The following is an 18,898-nucleotide window of genomic DNA, read 5'->3' as shown; positions in this document are numbered from 1 at the left end:
TCGACTCTATTTATCGCCATCGTTCTCGTCTGTCCGTCTCCCCCGATCAGACCGTAAGCCCGTCAAACGGCAGGGACTGTCTCTCTCTGTTGCCGACTTGTTCATTCCAAGCGCTTAGTACGGTGCTCTGCACATAGTAAGCGCTCAATAAATACTATTGAATGAATGAATGAAAGGAGCCCAGTGAAAATCCTCCCTGCAGCACAGAGAAATGAAACAAGGATTTCGATGTCCCATTCTCCAATTCCCAGCCGTTTGGGTTGAGCAGATGCTCCACTTGCTGTTTACCAATGAACCAAAGGGTCTTAGACATTGGCTCAGCAAATGCCCCAAATGATTTGCCGGCCCCTCCCGAACAAAAGAAAGAAAGAGAGCAGGGGAATCTCTGCGACTTTCTGATCATTTCCCCTTTTTAATCACATAAATCACTGAAGATATTTGATCCTCCAACAGAACAAATTTCACAAGTCTCTGTATTCGTTGCTTATTATTCTATTTCAATCCCTCTTTGCCCTGTGTGTTCTTAACCTAACTAATGTTGTTGTTGCAGCTCTTCGGGGCCAAAAGGCTCCACATTTTTACTGTTTCTTATACCCAACTTCTAAGTTGGCATCAGCAAGCTTAGGCCTCAGCTTGGGGAAAATAGTGTTCCTGTGTTGTGGCTGTGAAGAAGAAGAAAGAAGAATGTGAAGAAGAAGAACGGCAACTGTGGAATTTGATAAGCACTTACTGTGAGCCAACACTGTACTAAGCACTGGGGGAGATACAAGACAATGAGGTCAGATATATTCATTCATTCAATAGTATTTATTGAGTGCCTATTATGTGCAGAGCACTGTACTAAGCGCTTGGAATATACAAATCGGTAACAGATACAGTCCCTGCCCTCTGACGGGCTCACAGTCTAATCGAGGGAGACGGACAGACGAGAACAGTGGCAATAAATAGGATCAAGGGGATGAACATCTCCTTAAAACAACAGCAAATAAATAGAATCAAGGTGATGTACATCTCATTAACAAAATATAGTACCTGTTCCATATAGAGCTCACGGTGTTACTTAGAAGGAGAACAAGTATTGAATCCCCGTGTTACAGACGAGGAAACTCAGACACAGAGAAATGAAATGACCTTCCCAAGGTCACAGAGCAGACAAGTGGCAGAGCTGGGATCAGAACCCAGGCCTGTGGTCTTCACACTAGGCCCTCTTGCTTCTCAAGGGAAAGGAGGCTGAGACCGTTTAAGTAATTCGTCCGAGATCACTTGTTGAATCCGGGGTGAAACGGAAATCAGAAACCAGGCCTCTGCCCAGCATTTCGGGTTTCTTCACGCCACTTTTCACCCCCTGCGTCAAAAAACATTTTTGCCCTGGCACCCACCATTTGTTTTGCTTAAAACGGAGTAGCACAATTTTGGCATCAAATCCAGTCAGTATGATATTCTTAGTGATTTCAGCACAATGAAACTATTTAAAATCTCCCTTATTATGAATCACCGCCAGTAACGTCTCAAGAGGATAAAAATAAAGACCCCACTTTTCAAACTTAAGTTGGCCTGAGCCTCACCTGTCCCCCAAGTCTGCATGCAACCTGCTACCTGTGTTATGTGTTCCCAAAGACCAGCCTGTAACCAGATCTGGATTCCCCAACTGCCTTGAGAAGTTGAATTAATGTGAATCCAGGATGCAAAAGAAAAAAAAATATAAAATGGTTACCTTCTGATACCTTCTTTCATTAGATGAAACTGATCTTTATTGACTATAACTGCTTTTATTAATGACTAAAACACTGACTGGTGTCACTGAGCTGAGCAGCACTATGAAATAAATGAATGAAAAAAAGGCAAAGGTAGAGCAAAAACACTGGAAAGAAGAATAAAAGCCAGATGACATTAAAAAAGCATTTGGGGAGACAAATGCCAAGCACAGACCTGGTTCTGGGGCTTAGGCTAGTGAGGCAAGCCTTTTCTTTTGTTTCAATTACGACGACAGAAGTTACAATCCGCAGCCCACAACTTATTAAAGCAATACCGGAGCCCAGAAAGTAAGAATCTTTTTCTCGGCCCTGTAAAGACCTCAAGCCCAGAACTTGCCTTCTCGTTCCGGGAGTATCATCGAAGGCCTTTTTCATTATGTTCATTTATCTCTTTAATCAAGAGAGAGAGTTCAATTTATAGAACGTTTCCTATTTCCTCCATTCAAGAGACTTTGCTTTCTGGAGTTGGCACAAAACACATACAGTCAAACATACAAAAGACTCTGCTACATTCACCTTGAAATACTTCTTTTTCGTGAGAATCTCTTTCTACTTCTGAGGACTACAAATGGAAGTCACTGGAGACCTCCAAGTTCCTTCCAGCTGGGGCCAGTAGGGAATGAGCTCCTCCAAATACGAGGTCACGGTCTTTCACACCAAGGCCAATCTGACTGGAAAAGAGGTCATGTTCATAAATTGGGAGGGAAACCCTCTCTCTCTCCCACTGGGAAAGGTGACCTGGGAAATCTCTCTTCAGGAATCTCTCTATGCCCAGCTGGGATGGCAGAGTTCAGGACTAGAGACCTCTCGGCCTAAAAAAATCACAAAGTTACAGTGGTATGTTACCCGCTGCCTCGGTTGTGCAGGTTTCCTGTTCTTGCGATTCCCTTCCCTTCTGACAGAGTAGGGAAATTACATCTGATCTTTGAAAGAAGAAGGTGACAGGGATAAATCTCAATAAAGCAGTTCTTGCACATTAATCCCCATCTTTCTCTTTTGTTTTCCTTATTTTAATGAAACCGAGAGTGACGGTACAAATATATATGTGTGTGTATGTGTAAATAAAACTCTAGCTGTTTATTCAGCACGTAAAGAACTCCTGACCAGGTAAAACTCAATCTAGTTTTAACAGTCAGCCCCCTCAGAGGAACTGAAGACATTTTCTGGTATCTCTGAAAATCAGCACAAGGTCACACATCTAAAGAACAAGGTTCAGGCGATGTGAGAAAAACTGTTTATGACACTGCTTTCGGGTTCCTGCGAATATTTCTGAGCAAAGCCTAATGAAGGGGAGTGGGAGAGGAGAAAGGGATAATGGCAGATTATGTGGTTGAGAGACTCCTCTAGACTGTTAACTTCTTTTGGGTAGGGAGCATGCCCGCCAACTCTGTTATACTATTCTCTCCCAAGCACTTGGTACAGTTCTCTGCACACAGCTAAGCACTGAATAAGTATGACTGATTTGCCATTTGCAGCATGTCTAAAAACTTTCGAAAAGTTATCTACTCAGCCTGTTTTGAAAATATGCATCTCAGGAGAGAGCAGGTATTTAATGCTCTAGAAATTTGCATGCGACGGACCAAACACCTGATGTTTTACTTAACCCTCGGGGAATCTGGGTCAAACTCTACTTTCGCTTTTTTTTTTTAACTACAACGTTAAAGACTTACGGGTCAGTCCACACTTGGAACTCATTTGGAATGTGTATGAATGAGGTGTTTGGCCGAAAACTCTAAACTCACATAACTACCCTATATTCTGGACTGCTGCTTTAGATTCATCTGAAAAGTCTCTTAGAGTACAAAGTATGTGTTTTATGAGTCTCTGGAGTATTCAGATATCCAAATGAATGAACATATTTGAAAATTCTCGGAACGTCACTTTATAAAAGTCCTATTTTAAATCGCAGACATTCTACCAAAGGAAAATTAGAATGAGGGGGCTCAAGCTGTGGATTTTTTTTTTCCGATTCATTGGCATATGCACCAGATGACATGGCATTGATGCATTATACCTAATCACATTGAATTATTTCGTGTCTGGCATGAGAACCCGCACATAAAACGCTTCTGGGGGGTTCACTGGAAAATCTAAACCTATACCCTCTAGACTGTAAGCTCACTGTGGGCAGGGAATGTGTCTTCCAACTCCGTTATACGGTGATAATATACTCTTCCAAGCATTTAGTAGAGTGTTCTGCATATAGTAAGCGCTTAATAAATAGGATTGATTGCCCAGTTGCCTTATCTCCTGGCCTAGATTCCTTCACAGCTTTCTCACAGGCAGACTTTGATTCTTCCAAAAAGGTTCCTAATAGGATCGGGTTTTTGTTTTTTGGTCTCTTTTTATTTTTTTATAAGAATCTTCAGTGTTTCCACGTGGAAGGAGTCAGAAAGTGGCAGTGGGGATAAATACATTCCGGTATTTCAAAGCCGCATACAAAATAATCAGGAGCAGAACGGGAGATACATCAGAGTGCACTTTTTGGTCCCGTGCGATTAGATATTCTAGTCCTTTCATAATAAAACTCTGCTGTTGCGGCATGAAACGGAAACACCCTATTTCTATTTACAACCGAGATAACGAAAACAGAATTACACCCTATAGCGAAGATCGACTAGGTCTGCGGTGAGTCCGGTTGGTGTTTTAGAGTTCCTTGGGTGGGAACGATCAACCATCCATACCGCGTCCGGTTTACATCGTAAATCTCTGGAGGCTCTCGGCTCTTAGTGCGTCCTAGCGTCTAACTCAGAAATACGAGCCGGGCGTCTATCACAGTTGCACTTCGAAAGACAACGTGCCTGAATTCTCACCTTCTCTGCCTTCAACTACAAAAGAACATAAAGACCCAATCAAGGTACAGCAACAACCTATCAGTTTAAAGGTAAAATAAGCAACCCCGGAGACTCTAGAATAGCCGGTCAACAGAATCACATTCATGTAAATCCAAAACCCTCCACCCGGGAGTGGACTTTTCCCTTTCCAAGAAAGCTCGGTTTGCAAGGAACTGTCGACACAACATCTGTTAACACCAATCGAGTCACGCCGTCTTCGAATCTCCCTCTCATTTTCCCGGCTCTACATCCCCAAGGGAAAAACGGGGCGCTACTACAGGATATCAGCGTAGGTACTCGGATCTCACTGCCCGGCTATCATCGATCCGTCAGTACCGCATTCGGAACGAATAAGGTGCCGCTTCCCCTTCAAGAGTGTCGGTCGCCTCCTAAATCGCCTGGGAAATCAAGAGGGAAGAGAGGAGAGGGAGACGGGAAAACTGAAAAACCGAAGAAAGGAAGAGAAGCCCTCCGGATGTCCATTTCAGCATCCTTTGGGGCGTCACTAGAGGCAGGGAATAGGGCGCGAAAAGCTCAAACTCTGCTTTTCACCCCCCGACGTGGGTGGGGAGGTGGATCCTAACCCAGACCCCCCAAGAAGCTAAGGCGGATTCCAAATCGGAAGATCGCGGGATCGATCTATGGACCGATGGATGGATCATCTTCTTTTTCTGAAGTGGTTGCGGGACCACTTCTTCCAGGACCCTTTTGCTGGAGTTCCCTAATCCCCATTCCAACGAGCACGGCAACGCCCTGGCCATGTGAGCGGGAAAACCCTAACCTGCCATCCGAGGGTCCTTCAATCCTCCCACGAGGGTCGAGCGGCAGCACTGGCGGGCCGGCTTCCACCGGAAGGTAGCTTAAACCTCTCCAGCCTTATATTAGTGTTAATTAATAATGAACCGACGTGATATTAAACCTTTCATACCTTCTAGGGGAAGGCAGTTTCAACCCTCCTCCCCTCGAGCCGACTCGCACAAGCCCGTCAGCAGAGAGGCGCTTCACCCCGGGAAAGGCTGGAGTGTTTCCCCCCTTATTTCTCTAAAGGATTAGTTGGGAGGGGGAGATTTTTTTTTAATTGGGGGGGGGGGGGATTGGTTTTTCCTTTCCCGCCTCCCCGAGAGTCCTTCCAAAAAGCAGCGTGGCTCAGTGGCAAGAACCCGGGCTCGGGAGTCGGAGGTCGTGGGTTCTAATCCCGACGCCGCCACTTCACTTCGCTGGGCCTCGGTTCCCCCCGTCTGGAAAACGGGGGTGAAGACGGCGAGCCCCACGTGGGACCACCTGATGACCGTGTACCTACCCCAGCGCTCAGAACAGCGCTTGGCACACAGTAAGCGCTTAAGACACACCGCCGTCACGATTATTCCCAACGGAGGTTTTCTGCTTTGGGGGGGGGGGGCGGGACTTTGGAGCATCCCCCTCTTCCCGGGTGGGGGGGGGGGGTGCGTGGGAGTGTACACGACGATGCCCACGCGCGCCCATGCACACGAAAGTCGGTGCCCGCGCCCTCACCTTTGGAGAAGAGGGCCGTCAGGCCGAAGAGCAGCGGGGACCAGCGCGGCCAAAGCGGCCGCGTCCCGGCCGGGCCCATCCCGGGGCACATCCTCGGCGCCTCCTCCCGGAAGCCCTCCGGGCCTCGGGGGGCTCAGGCCGCCCGGCCGGGCCCCATGGCCCGCGCCCCGGGAGGACCGGACCCCCCGCCCCGCTCCGGCCCGGGCCCACCAAGCGGCGGCGTCTACAGGCGGCCCCCGCCGCCTCTTCCTCCTCCTCCTCCTCCTCCCCTTCCTCCTCCTCCTCCTCCGGGCAGCCTCGGGGGCGGGAGCGGGGCCGGGGAGGGGCCCCGGGCGGCCGGGGGCAGCCCGCACATGCCCGGGCCCGGGGGGAGCTCCGGGGGGATCCGAGGCCGCCCCAAAACTTTGTGTCAGCCCCCTCGGCCCCCGCCCAAAGCTGAAGGGGAGGGGGGGCGGGGGATGGATGCTCCCACCCGGCGGACCGCAGCGCGCAGCGCAGCACGGAGCAGCGGAGCCCAAAGCGGAGAGCGGAGAGCGGAGAGCGGGGCGCGGAGCCGAGCCCAGCCGAGCGGAGCCGAGCGAAGCAGCCTCCCCGGCGGGAGAAGGGGCCGGTCCTGATGAAGAACAGATGTGCGGCCCGGGGGGAACTGCTGGACCACAATGCGGACCGCCCTCCCCCGCCTCCTCTTCTTCTTCCTCCTCCCCTTCTTCTTCTTCTTCCTCCTCCTCTTCTTCCTCCTCCCCTTCTCCTTCCTCCTCCTCCCCCTCCTCCTTCTTCTCCCCTTCTTCTTCCTCCTCCTCCTCCTCCCCTTCTTCTTCTTCTTCCTCCTCCCCTTCTTCCTCCTCCACCTTCTTCTTCCTCCTCCCCCTTCTTCTTCCTCCTCCCCCTTCTCCTTTCTCCTCCCCCTCCTCTTCTTCCTTCTCCCCCCTCTTCTTCTTCCTCCTCCCCCCTCTTCTTCCTCTGCTTCTTCTTTCTGCTCCCCCCCCGCCTCCCGCTCCTCCTCCCCCCTCCCTCTGCTCCCCTCCTTCCCCGGCTCCGGGAGCAGACGGCGGCCGCGGCCTCACAGAGCCCGATGGACAGTGGCCTGACCTTTTTTTCCCCCCTTTTAAAAAGAGCGAGGGGTCTGTGATTCTTTTTTTTTTTAATGCCCCCCTCCTCCCCCCGAGCGACGTGGTGGTTGTCCAATGGGGGCGGACAGACCGCCCCCCGCCTGCCTCCCGGAGCCAACGGCCGGGACCCCTCCCGCCCGGGGACCCTCCCACTCCACAGGTGACTGGCCGCTCCTGCCCCTGCTCCTGCCCCTGCCCCTGCCCCTGCCCCTGCCCCTGCCCCTGCCCCTGCCCCTGCCCCGGACGAGGGACATCGCCCTTTCCCTCCTCCAGACCTGGCCGAGGCGGGGCGGGGGAGAATCTATCTATCTATCTATCTATCTATCTATCTATCTATCTATCTATCTATCTATCTATCTATCTATCTATCTATCTATCTATCTATCTATCTCTATCTATCTATCATCTATCTATCCATCCATCTATCCATTTATCTATCCATCTACCTATCTATATCTGTGTGTGTGGGTATAGGTGTATATGTATGTGTACATATATATACATATGTGTGTGAGGGGATGAGGGGTCCTCTGGGTCAAGCTTCCCCATCCTCCTTCCCTGCGCTAAGTGGACCAAGAGGGACAGGGCCACCAAGCCAGGAGCAGACCTGCCGACTGCTTTTTTAAGAAAAAAAAAAAGATTCTTTTTATGGTATTGGTTAAGCGCTTCCTCTGGGTCAAACGCCGTCCCAAACGCTGGGGTTAGGTGCATGTTGATTATGGCATCTGTTAAGGGTTTACGCTGGACAAAGCACTGTTCTAAACTCTGGTGTGGATGCAGAATAATCAGGTTGGCCCGCGTGGGCCTCACGGTCTTAATCCCCATGTTACAGATGAGGGAACTGAGGCCCAGGGATGTTAAGTGACTTGCCCAAAGTCACGCGGCTGACAAGCGGTCGAACCGGGATGACGTGTTAATTAGGTCCGACCCAATCTTCCTCCCGCTGCTTGCCCTGCAGCGAAAAGTCTGGGGTCAAGATTCCCCGAGAATAATAATAATGATAGTATTTGTTCAGCGCTTGATACTAAATCCTCAATACGTTCTGCATTAAGCTGACCTGATTTTGTTTGACCTGAGGTGGTGATTGGGTCGAAGAGCCTCCCGCCCGCCTTGTTAAAAGACAGATAGATCCTCTTTAAATAGCGGGTGTCAATGCCCGACCTCCAGGGTTCACCCAAAGACTTGGGAAATTTCATGAGGAGACGCGGGATGGCGGGAATCTTGGGTTAGGGAAGGGTCCCCTTATTATATTCTTATTAGTAATAGTATGTGCCAAACATTGTACTAAGCACTGGAGTATGTGCAGGATCATCACCGTCCCGCTTGGGGCTCACGTTCCAAAGCATCTGTAATCTCGGGGCTCCACGGTTCCTTTCCAACCTTCCTGAGTTCTTAGCCGTAAAAACTCACCGATTCCCCACAGTTTCACTGTTTCGGGAAGCGTGCGGGCCCTCGCTGAGGCCGGGACACCAGGAATGGCCCGAGGGAGGTCAGGGAAGGAAGAACGGGAGAGATGGAGAAGGAAAACCCGGGTGACCCGGCTTGACCCTTTGGGAAAACTGCGGGCCGAATATCCATGGCTCCGCACCTCCCTGTCGACCTGTAGGAAGACGATTATACTGCAAACTCACTGAGGGCAGGGATCGTTTCTTCTGAATCTATTATTCTCTCTCAAGTGCTTCCTAGAAGAAGTACTCGATAAAGTCAAGCGCTTAGTACAGTGCTCTGCACACGGTAAGAGCTCAATCGATACGATTGAATGAATGAATATTGATCGATTGATTGATTGCTGCTTCCCTATCTAACTCCCTAAGCCCAGCCTGCCCTCGACTCGCTCTGAGACGTGTCATCCAAGTTGCTTTCTGAACAGTTTTTTCCTGCTCCCAGTGTGGAAGACGGCCTCTGAAGGCACCCAGATGACCCTCGGAAGAAGAAGGATACAGTTTCTCTTTCTCTCCGATAGGCTGTTTTGGCTAATGCACCTAATCTTCTTTGGATAATTAGCACGACTAATTGCGGAGGAGGCTGCTTCTGGGGAAAACGCAGGGGAGGATGCTGAAGTCTGCCCGAGTGCCAGCCGCTGCCCTCGTCCGCGGGGAGCTCCAGAGACAGAAGCGTCTCCCTCTGACAAAATTAATAAATGGAAATCTGCCTTAATCTGAGAGTTCTTGTTTCATCTTCAGGGCCATTTATCAATGTGTAAGTCTAATCTTCTTTAGATAATTAACACTACTAATTGTTCTCTCTGTGCTGATTTGATTTTTTTTTTCCCTGAAAGGTGGAAGCATTCTTCATAGTTTAAAATTCTCCCCGTGATTCCTTTCAGAAAGTTCTCGAGTCCGCGGTGAAAAGACGACTTTTGATTCTGCTGGGATTTTAGTGGGTTAAAGAGACAGGGGCTCGTTCCTTCCCATCCTCTTGGCTGCCAACTCTCTTCTCCCTATACCTTCAAGAAACAAAGACAAAAGGGATCGAGTTTGAGGAATTATTATTGCCTGTACTTTTGGCCCTCCAGCTCCTTCACACTTCCACGTCCCTCCAGCTCCATCACGCTCCATCCTTCCCCAACAGAGCCCTCCCCCTTTCGATGTCAGGGTTCCCCTGTTGATTATTAATCAATCGGGCAGCGCATTTCAGAAACCCCTGGCCCTAAGGAAATTCCACAAGTAGGATCTTGTGCAGAAGCCAAAATTTCAGAAGGACTTTTCAGTCTGCCTGAGAAAGGAGGGTTTACCCATACAGGACTTATTCAGTCAGGCCTCACTTGTGCTTTCCGAAGTGCTGGTTTTCTGTGAGAGTCACAGTAGGAAATTTCTCAAATTTTCTCCACTGGGATTGTTTTTAATGGTGTTTCTTAAGCGCTTATTCTGTGCCAGGCACCGTACTAAGCGCTGGACACAACCTCTGAATTCTTACAGATTGATCTCCAGCGGGGCCTTGGAGTAAGCGATCTGAGGCTTTGTTTTTCTACACCGTTATTCTTTCTCCACCACCTGTATTCGTCTCTGTCCCTGCCGTGGTGCTAGGCAGAGATGTTGTGGCTCTCCTAAGCGCTTTCTGGTGATCCTGCAGAGAATTCCAAGCCAGTCGGCATAGGCAGAAAATGAGAATATTATGAATGACAGAGAAGCGACGTGGCCGAGTGGAAAGAGCCCGGGCTGGGAGTCGGAGCACCTGGGTTCTAATCCCGACTCTGCCACTTGCCTGCTGGTGTGACCTTGGCTGAGTTCGTTCACTTCTCTGTGCCTCAGTTCCCTAATCTATAAAATGGGTATTCAATACTCCTCCTACTTACACTGTGAGCCCCACATGGGACCTGATGATCTTGCATCTACCCTAGCGCTTAGAACAGTGCTTGACACATAGGAGGTGCTTAACAGATACCACAGTTATTATTTATTTATATTTATGTCTGTCTTCCCCTCTAGTCTGTAAACTCATCGTCGGCGGGATCACTACCAACTCCGTAGTACCCTACTCTCCCAAGCGCTTAGAATAGTGTTCTGCACACCGTGACCACTCCATAAATACCATTGATTGATTGAAGGAGCTGTGGAGAGGTAGATAGCACTAACAAAGGATGTTACCTGGCTAACGGTCCCTTGCAAAAAATGATTTATTTTTTTACTGCAACTTTTTCTCTTTTGTTAGAGGACACCTTTTTTTTTGTTCGACGGTTAAGGGGTGGAGCCGGGAGTAGGGTTAGTTCGAATTGTAGTCCTGACCGGAATAAAAATCTGACAGCTCATAGTTTTCCTGACAGTAGTAATACCCCCTGGAGCACCTATCTCTGTAATGATCAAAAGCTAACCCTCTACTGCTGAAGAGGAGCCCTCTCAGTCTGCTTTATATGGCTAGGCTCTCTGTCGGTTCGCAATGGCTGGGAAAGACGAGGATGTCAGTCCGTAGATCTTACCATTGTTTTTCGTGAATGATTTTAGGAGTACTAATTTTTCAGGAGAACTTGTACTTACCAAAAAAAAAAAAAGCCCTGGCACTCATCTTGAGCACAGAGCAACCCCTGTAATGAGCAAGAGATGTCATAAAGCCCTTTCTCTTTGAATCATACACCCAAACATTTGATTTGATTTCTTTCTTTGATTTGATATTGATCCGCTTCTCACAGGACCAAGAAGGCAGAATTTTAAGCAATGGACTATTGGCTCTAGGATGAGGTTGAGCATTGTACATCTCTTTTATAAAAAACATCAGAAATAGAGAAGAAATGGGTTTATTTTCTCCAGATTCATGGGAAAGCAGTCCTCCTAGGGACTCTTAACCTCTATGGGGAGAAAATGCGATAAACTGGGATTTTTCATTAATCCAACATCAAAGACATGTAAGAGTTGCTAGTTGTTTTGGCCTGTCAACAAATCACAACTTCAAAGCTAAAATTTGAGTTTATTTTCAACCGTCTAATTTAGAGGCCATTATAAGAGTGGCTTGGGGGGTGACCAAAATGGAATAATAGAATTGGAGAGAAGCTTCACGGTCTAGTGGAAAGAGCACCACCATGAGAGTCAGAGGTCCCTCTCTGCCACGTACTTGTTGTGTGACCTTGTGCAAGTCACTTAACTTCTCTGGGTCTCATTTTTCTCATCCGTAAAATGGAAATTGAATACCTGTTCTTCCTCCTACTCTGTCAAGAGAAGGGCCATGCTCCCATTTCTTCCACAAACACTGTCTTATTGCTGCTCTTAATGTCCTTTGCTAGAGTCTTTTGTAAAACAGAAGTTAAGATACATGCTTTTTCCTTCTCTGTACACTACCTGCCCTCCTCCATCGCAACCTCTCACCTTCCACGCGGGAAGCTGCCCTCCATATTCACGATGATGTTGCTTACAGCGAGACCGTATCCATGAGCATAAGCGTTGTTGAACAACTGAATATGGTGTGACATATTTTTGGGAGAGCATTAGAAAGAGGACTTAGGCCCCAATACTGCTGAACCATATCCAGGCTAGAAATGATTGTCAAAATCCCCCCAAACTGATAAAGGTCATTAATAGAAATTTCCCATGGGTGTTTATTAGCTCTTCATCCTTCTAGTCAGCTATTGCTTGATTTCAGTATAAATAAACCACCTTTAGGCTCGTCTTTAGGCTGTAAGCTCACCGTGGGCGGGGAACGTGCCTACCAACTCTGTCCCTCCGTACTCTTCCAAGCTCTTAGCACTGCGCTCTGCACACCGAAAACACTCAATAAATTCTATCGACTGACTGATTGACTTGGGCCTAATTAATTTCTAACCTACTTCTATGCTGAACACTGAGATAAAGTTAACTCCACGAAAGAAAAAGTGATATTTCATAACTGAAGTTAAGAACACTTTAAGTTCAAACTTTACCCAAGGTTTAGTTGGTCTGACAGATGGTGATAGCTTTTTTTTTTCCCTCCCTCACATTTGGAGAGATAAGATGGAAAAATAATTTAAAATTGTCACACAGCATTATGATAATATCTTTAAAAAACAAAGGAGGCAACAGGAACACAACGTGAAAAACGGTCGCGATGTTTGGGCAAGAAGAAGCCACGGAACAGAAGCGAAAAAGTGACACCACCCTGCAGGAGGAAGGAGTCTCACAAACATCCTCATTTTAGAAGCCATCCTCATTTTAGAAGCCGTTATAAACAGTTGTTTGTCTTACAGGGCAGATATCCTTAAATCGTAATACAATAGACTGTTGTGGGATTGAAATCCACAGTGGTGGAGATGAGTTTAGGAAACTATAGAGTTGTAGTGACCCCTAGTGCTATGGTGATTTGCAGAAACTCGGTTCCGCAGTATGTGAAAGCCTACTCCTTGCCGTCCGAAGTCATTTTTTCAGTCCAAGAATAAATCTGAACTGGCTTCTCCCACTCTAACCACTCACCCGTACTTGAGGGGAACATGCGGAAAAAAAATTAATTAGTGAAAGTTCTTCATTTTAAGGCAGAAAGTGATACCATTTAACTGAAACAAGAGAAGGAAAAGGAAGAGAAGGGTTTTATAATCTTATTAGAAATCCAGGAGGGAAAGGCAAATGTAAATGACGGAGTTTTTTTTGTTTACCATTTGAACTCCTAAACATTCATTCATATGGACATTTAAGAATATTTTGGCTGTGTTTTAGTAGGGTTTTTTGTTTGGCATTTTTAATTAAATCTACTGTTCCCTTCCTAGTGTCTTATCACAACTCTCTTCCCCTCTTCAAAGCCCTACTGAGAGCTCACCTCCTCCAAGAGGCCTTCCCAGACTGAACTTCCCCTTTTCCCTCTGCTCCCTCTGCTGCCTCTCTGCCCCGCTCTTCATCTCTCCTCAGCTAAGCCCCCTTTCCTCCCTTTCCCTCTGGTCCTCCCCCTCTCCCTTCCCCTCCCCTCAGCACTGTGCTCGTCCGCTCATTTGTATATATTTTTATTACCCTATTTATTTTGTTAATGAGATGTAGATCCCCTTGATTCTATTTATTGCTATTGTGTTTGTCTGTCTCCCCCGATTAGACTGTAAGCCCGTCAATGGGCAGGGATTGTCTCTATCTGTTGCCGAGTTGTCCATTCCAAGCGCTTAGTACAGTGCTCTGTACATAGTAAGTGCTCAGTAAATACTATTGAACTAATGAATCAATGAACATCAGGATTACCCTGGGTTTAATATTAAGAGCAGTAAATGGACAGCAGAAACCTCTCCACCCAATTCCCTTCTTGCTCCCCACATCCCCAGATCAGCCCAAATGGCATCCGTTGGTGGCTCTGGTGGAGGAAAGGGAGGTTCCTTGCCTCTCTGGGGCCCACTGTCAAATTCCTGGGGAGAAGAGAAACTCTGGAAATCCCTCAGGTAATAATAAGAATAAAAATGTTGGCATTTGCGCTGGGGTAGAGAGAAGCAAATCGAGGTCCCTCCCGTTTGGGCGGATTGCCCATTTTGGGAGAGTGTTCAGCAAATGCATGCTCTTTCAAATGTACTAGAGGGGACACCCTGCCCATTTCTCACCCCTCTTTTTGGAACCTCGGGCTCCCCAGAGACCATCCCCTCCTGGCTTCCGTGGGCCGTGGCAGGGATTAAAGGCCCCATTTCCCTCCACCCCAAAGTGAATGCACTAGTCATTTCTTTCTTGGCATCACAGTAGATCTAAGAAGGGAGTATGGTGAGGAGGCGTGGAGGAAGGGGAAAAGCTAGAGCGGTGGAGGAAGCCGATTCTTCCTGTTCATATAGCTCATAACTTGCTCGCTGTCACCGACAACCGGCCATATGGAATTCTGCCGCTCCAGCCTCCAAGTCCCTTTGGAATTCCTCCAGGCTGATTTCTCTCTCTCCCCAGATCCCCCGCAATTTTGGTCCCTGTACTTGTGGTTTCTGACCTCTAACTTGAGCAGTACTGATCCACCACATCCATTTCAGCAGTTTAACACAGCACTCAGAGCTGTTTCAAGAGCATTCAAACTGTCAGTGCCTCTCGCTCGGGCTCCGTTTTCAAACGTTCTGGGCATCGCTTGCTTTTTGTGCAGCCTTCCATTAAGAAAAGGGAATGCCCATGGAATCCTATTCAATCTGGATCTGTGCGTGTCCCATCTCAAATGAGTTTGAAAATCAACCATTCAGGCAGTGGTATTTACTGAAGGCTTAATGTGTGCAGAGCACCTTTCTAAGCACTTGGGAGAATTCGTTACAATATCGTCGGTATCAATCAGCCAATCGATCAATCATATTGATTGAGCACTTACTGCTTGCGGAACACTGTATTAAGCATTTGGGAGAATAAAACATAATAATAATAATAATAATTGTGGTATTCGTTAAGCGCTTACTATGTGCCAGACACTGTATTAAGCTCTAGGGTAGATACAAGATAATCAGGTTGGACAGAGCCCCTGTCCCACAGAGGGTTCACAATCTTAATCCGTATTTTATGGATGAGGAAACTGAGGCACAGAGAAGTTAAATGATTTGCCCAAGGTCACACAGCAAAGTGGCGGAGCTGGGATTGATTGCCAGGCCGGGTCTCTTTCCACCGTATAACAGAGTTGGTAGGCGGGTTCCCTGGCCGAAAGGAGCATACAGTCTAGAGGGGGAGGCGGACATTAAAATAAATTATGGAGATGTGCATAAGTGCTGAATAAAGAGTGGAAATCTAAGTCCCCTGTCCCCATGGAACTTACAGTCATTTTCTGAAGACTTAGAGTTTGGGAGTGGATTTTTCCTTTTTGCCTGATTTTACCCAGATTTTTCTACTCTATCTTTTTTTAAAAAAATTCGGGTTAAAACTGTGAAAACTCAATTATATCTCGGGCCACAGAGTTCTCTACAGCTCTACTCCAACTGGACTGCTTCTGTTTCTTCCTGCTGCTCTCAGTTCCTCGCTCCCTGGTCCTTCTCCCTTTAACCTCCATGTGGCACAGCTCTTGCCCTCTCCTTTTCTCACCTTTCCCTAGTGGCTTCCCTGCCACCCCTCCCATCTTAGGCTGAAGCAATAGGATTGGCCTTGAAAGGGATGGTAGGGGGTTACAAGAAAGCAAGAAGGAGAAAAAAAAGACATGCTGGGTCTGTTATGGAGGGCGGGGCCCCTTAATCTTCCCCTGTCCCCCCTTCCTCCCTCCCTGACACACCACAGCTCATCTGTGGGGTCGTCCCGGCTACTGCACCTCCTTCTGCCAACTCCACATCAACACCATCGCAATTCTCCCCCTACCAACTTCTCCCTCATCACTCCCCTTCTCAGATAGGTGAGATTCCCTTCCCCGGGATTCCTTTGGAGGGAGTTCCTGAACCGGAAAAGCATTCCTGGCTTGGAGAACATGTCTATCCACTGTGTTTTATTGTAATCTCCCAAATGCCTAGAAAACCGCTCAACAAATAGGATTCATTTAGAAAGAGCTAAAATGAAGTTTTAAATGAAAACAACCCAGTGATTGTTCTTCAAATCAGGAGACTTTCCCGGACCCCCTCCAATCTGGCTTCCAGCCCCTCCACTCCACCGAGACTCCTCTCTCGAAGGTCACCCATGACCTCCTTCTTGCCAAATCCAACGGCTCCTACTCTATCCTAATCCTCCTCGACCTCTCAGCTGCCTTTGACACTGTCGACCATCCCCGTCTCCACATCTTATCTCACACCTTGACTTCACGGACTCCGTCCTCTCCTGGCTCTCCTCTTATTCAATAGTATTTATTGAGCGCTTACTATGTGCAGAGCACTGTACTAAGCGCTTGGGATGAACAAGTCGGCAACAGACAGAGACAGTCCCTGCCGTTTGACGGGCTTACAGTCTAATCAGTCTCTTAGCTTTCTGGCCGTTCACTCTCGGTCTCCTTCGCGGGCTTCACCTCCCCCTCCCTTCTCTCTTTCTACCGCCCACCCCTCTCGCTCCGCTCCTCTGCCGTCCACCTCCTCACCGCCCCCCGTTCTCGCCTATTCCGCCGTCGACCCCTGGGCCACGTCCTCCCGCTGCCCTGGAACGCCCTCCCTCCTCACCTCCGCCAAAGTCATTCTCTTCCCCTCTGCAAAGCCCTACTGAGAACTCACCTCCTCCAAGAGGCCTTCCCAGACTGAACTTCCCCTTTTCCCTCTGCTCCCTCTGCTGCCTCTCTGCCCCGCTCTTCACCTCCCCTCAGCTAAACCCCCTCCCCCCCACCTTCCCTCTGCTCCTCCCCCTCTCCCTTCCCCTCCCCTCAGCACTGTGCTCGTCCGCTCATTTGTATATATTTTTTATTACCCTATTTATTTTGTTAATGAGATGTACATCCCCTTGATTCTATTAATCGCTATTGTTTTTGTCTGTCTCCCCCGATTAGACTGTAAGCCCATCAGTGGGCAGGGATTGTCTCTATCTGTTGCCGATATGTACATTCTAAGCGCTTAGTACAGTACTCTGCACATAGTAAGCGCTCAATAATACTATTGAATGAGTGAATGAAATCCATTAACTGTGGGGGTTCCTCAAGGGTCAAGGTTCTTGGCCCTCTTCTGTTCTCCATCTACATTCACTCCCTTGGTGAACTCATTCACTCCCACGGCTTCAACTATCATCTCTATGCAGATGACACCCAAACCTACGTCTCCGCTCCAGTCCTCTCCTTCTCCCTCCAGGCTGGTGTCTTCTCCTGCCTCCAGGACGTCTCCACCTGGATGTCTGCCCGCCACCTAAAACTCAACATGTCTAAAACTGAGCTCCTTATCTTCCCTCCCAAACCCTGTCCTCTCCTTGACTTCCCCATCACTGTGGGTGACCGGACCATCCTTCCCGTCTCACAGGCCCGCAACCTTGGTGTCATCCTTGACTCACTGTTCCGTGATCTTCTCTGCGTTGCTGCCGACCCTTTTCCCACATCCTCCCTCTAGTTTAGAACTCCAACCCCACCCTGCATATACGCCAGACCACAACTCTCTCCACCTTCAAAGCATTACTAAGGTCACATCTTCTCCAAGAGAACTTCCCCGATTCCTTCCTCTTCCCCTGCCTGGATTCCCTCCCCCTCCATATACTCCAGACCGTGATTCTCCCCACCTTCAAATCCTTATTAAAGATCACAAGTTCTTCCAGGTGCCTTTCCTAATTAACCCCCTTTCCCCCAGCTCCCTCTCCCTTCTGAGTTGTCTATACGCTTGGCTCAGTACCCTCTGAGCTTTTGGTATTCACCCTGCCCTCATCCCCACAGCACTTACAAATATATATATATATATATATATATATATCTATAATCTATAGATTTATGTATGTGAATGTCCGTTTCCTCCTCTAGACTGTAAGCTCACTGCGGGTGGGGAATGTGTCAGCCTACTCTGTTGCGCCATCCTCTCCCAAGTGCTTAGCACAGCGAAGTTCACAAAGTAAGCGTTTAGTACCATTGATGAATCTGATTATCTTGTATCTATCAAAGTCCGGAGAATTTAGTAAAGTGTCTGACATAAACCACTATCGTGACTGAACCAAAGTTAACCCTACAAAGCAGAAATTCAACTTATCCTGGAGTCCCTTAATCTTCCTTTTTTACATGGAAAATATGCACTAAAAATGCAAATGAAGTTCATCCAGATGAGCAACCTAGCAAATCCTTTAGTTTCAATATAAGGAGCTTCTCTATAAAGCAATCAGACAATCTACATAAATAGGCTGTGGCTTGAAAATAAGTACCTTGTTTCACTGGCAACTTGCCATCCCACCTGCAGGAGGAAATACTGTTTGTTGATTTTTCATTTAACGTATGTTGCTGGAGGAAAATGCCGAGATGGAAACCATTCTGTTGCCTAACAGTTTCAGAGTTTTTGACTTGAGTGTAACACTTGCGTGCTAGCGTGGGTCTGTGTCAGATTTCCCATTTTAAAACAGTGTTGCTGAGCTGTTTATATAGCTTTAGCAATGCGCAGTAAGATACGAGGGAGGTGACACCTTCCTTTGGAGTCAGATGCCGATCTGCAACCTATTGGCACATAGGGATGGCAGACTATGGTACTGTTTCACGATCTTCTGCCAAGCAGGCAATCCGATTGTCATGCAGACACCACAGCTGTGACAAAAGCAACTATATCTAGCCAGGGTGTTTGAAAGCCTAAAGCGAGGTGAATGCTGGCAGACATAGAACAGCATTTTAGGGAGGCAGGGGGTGAAAGCCTCGATTTTGAAATTGTATTTTCATGTTCGTCTCCCTTATTAGCGTGTAAGCTCCTTGAGGGCAGGATATCCGCCCCTTTGTCGTTTTGTGGTCCCCAGGTGCT

General features: G+C 47.9%; 1 protein-coding gene and 1 long non-coding RNA gene across 2 annotated transcripts in view; one reads left to right on the top strand and one right to left on the bottom strand.

Annotated features, from left to right (window-relative positions):
* The window catches only part of TMEM132D (transmembrane protein 132D), a 545,527-nt gene extending 539,262 nt beyond the window's left edge, over positions 1–6,265 (bottom strand). The window contains exon 1 of the mRNA XM_007655786.3: positions 6,101–6,265. Coding sequence (XP_007653976.2) covers positions 6,101–6,191 — 91 coding nt within the window. The 5' untranslated portion in view covers positions 6,192–6,265. The remainder of the gene's footprint in view (positions 1–6,100) is intronic.
* Positions 6,266–6,624: 359 nt separating this feature from the next.
* Positions 6,625–9,366, top strand: LOC114809159. Its single transcript, XR_003756920.1, has 2 exons — positions 6,625–6,729; positions 9,097–9,366. It is a non-coding gene; the product is annotated as an uncharacterized LOC114809159 (long non-coding RNA).
* The last annotated feature ends 9,532 nt before the right edge of the window (positions 9,367–18,898 follow it).

Source organism: Ornithorhynchus anatinus, chromosome 2 (genome assembly GCF_004115215.2).
Source record: "Ornithorhynchus anatinus isolate Pmale09 chromosome 2, mOrnAna1.pri.v4, whole genome shotgun sequence".
Taxonomy (NCBI): Eukaryota; Metazoa; Chordata; class Mammalia; order Monotremata; family Ornithorhynchidae; genus Ornithorhynchus; species Ornithorhynchus anatinus.
This window is presented reverse-complemented; position numbering and strand designations above follow the sequence as displayed.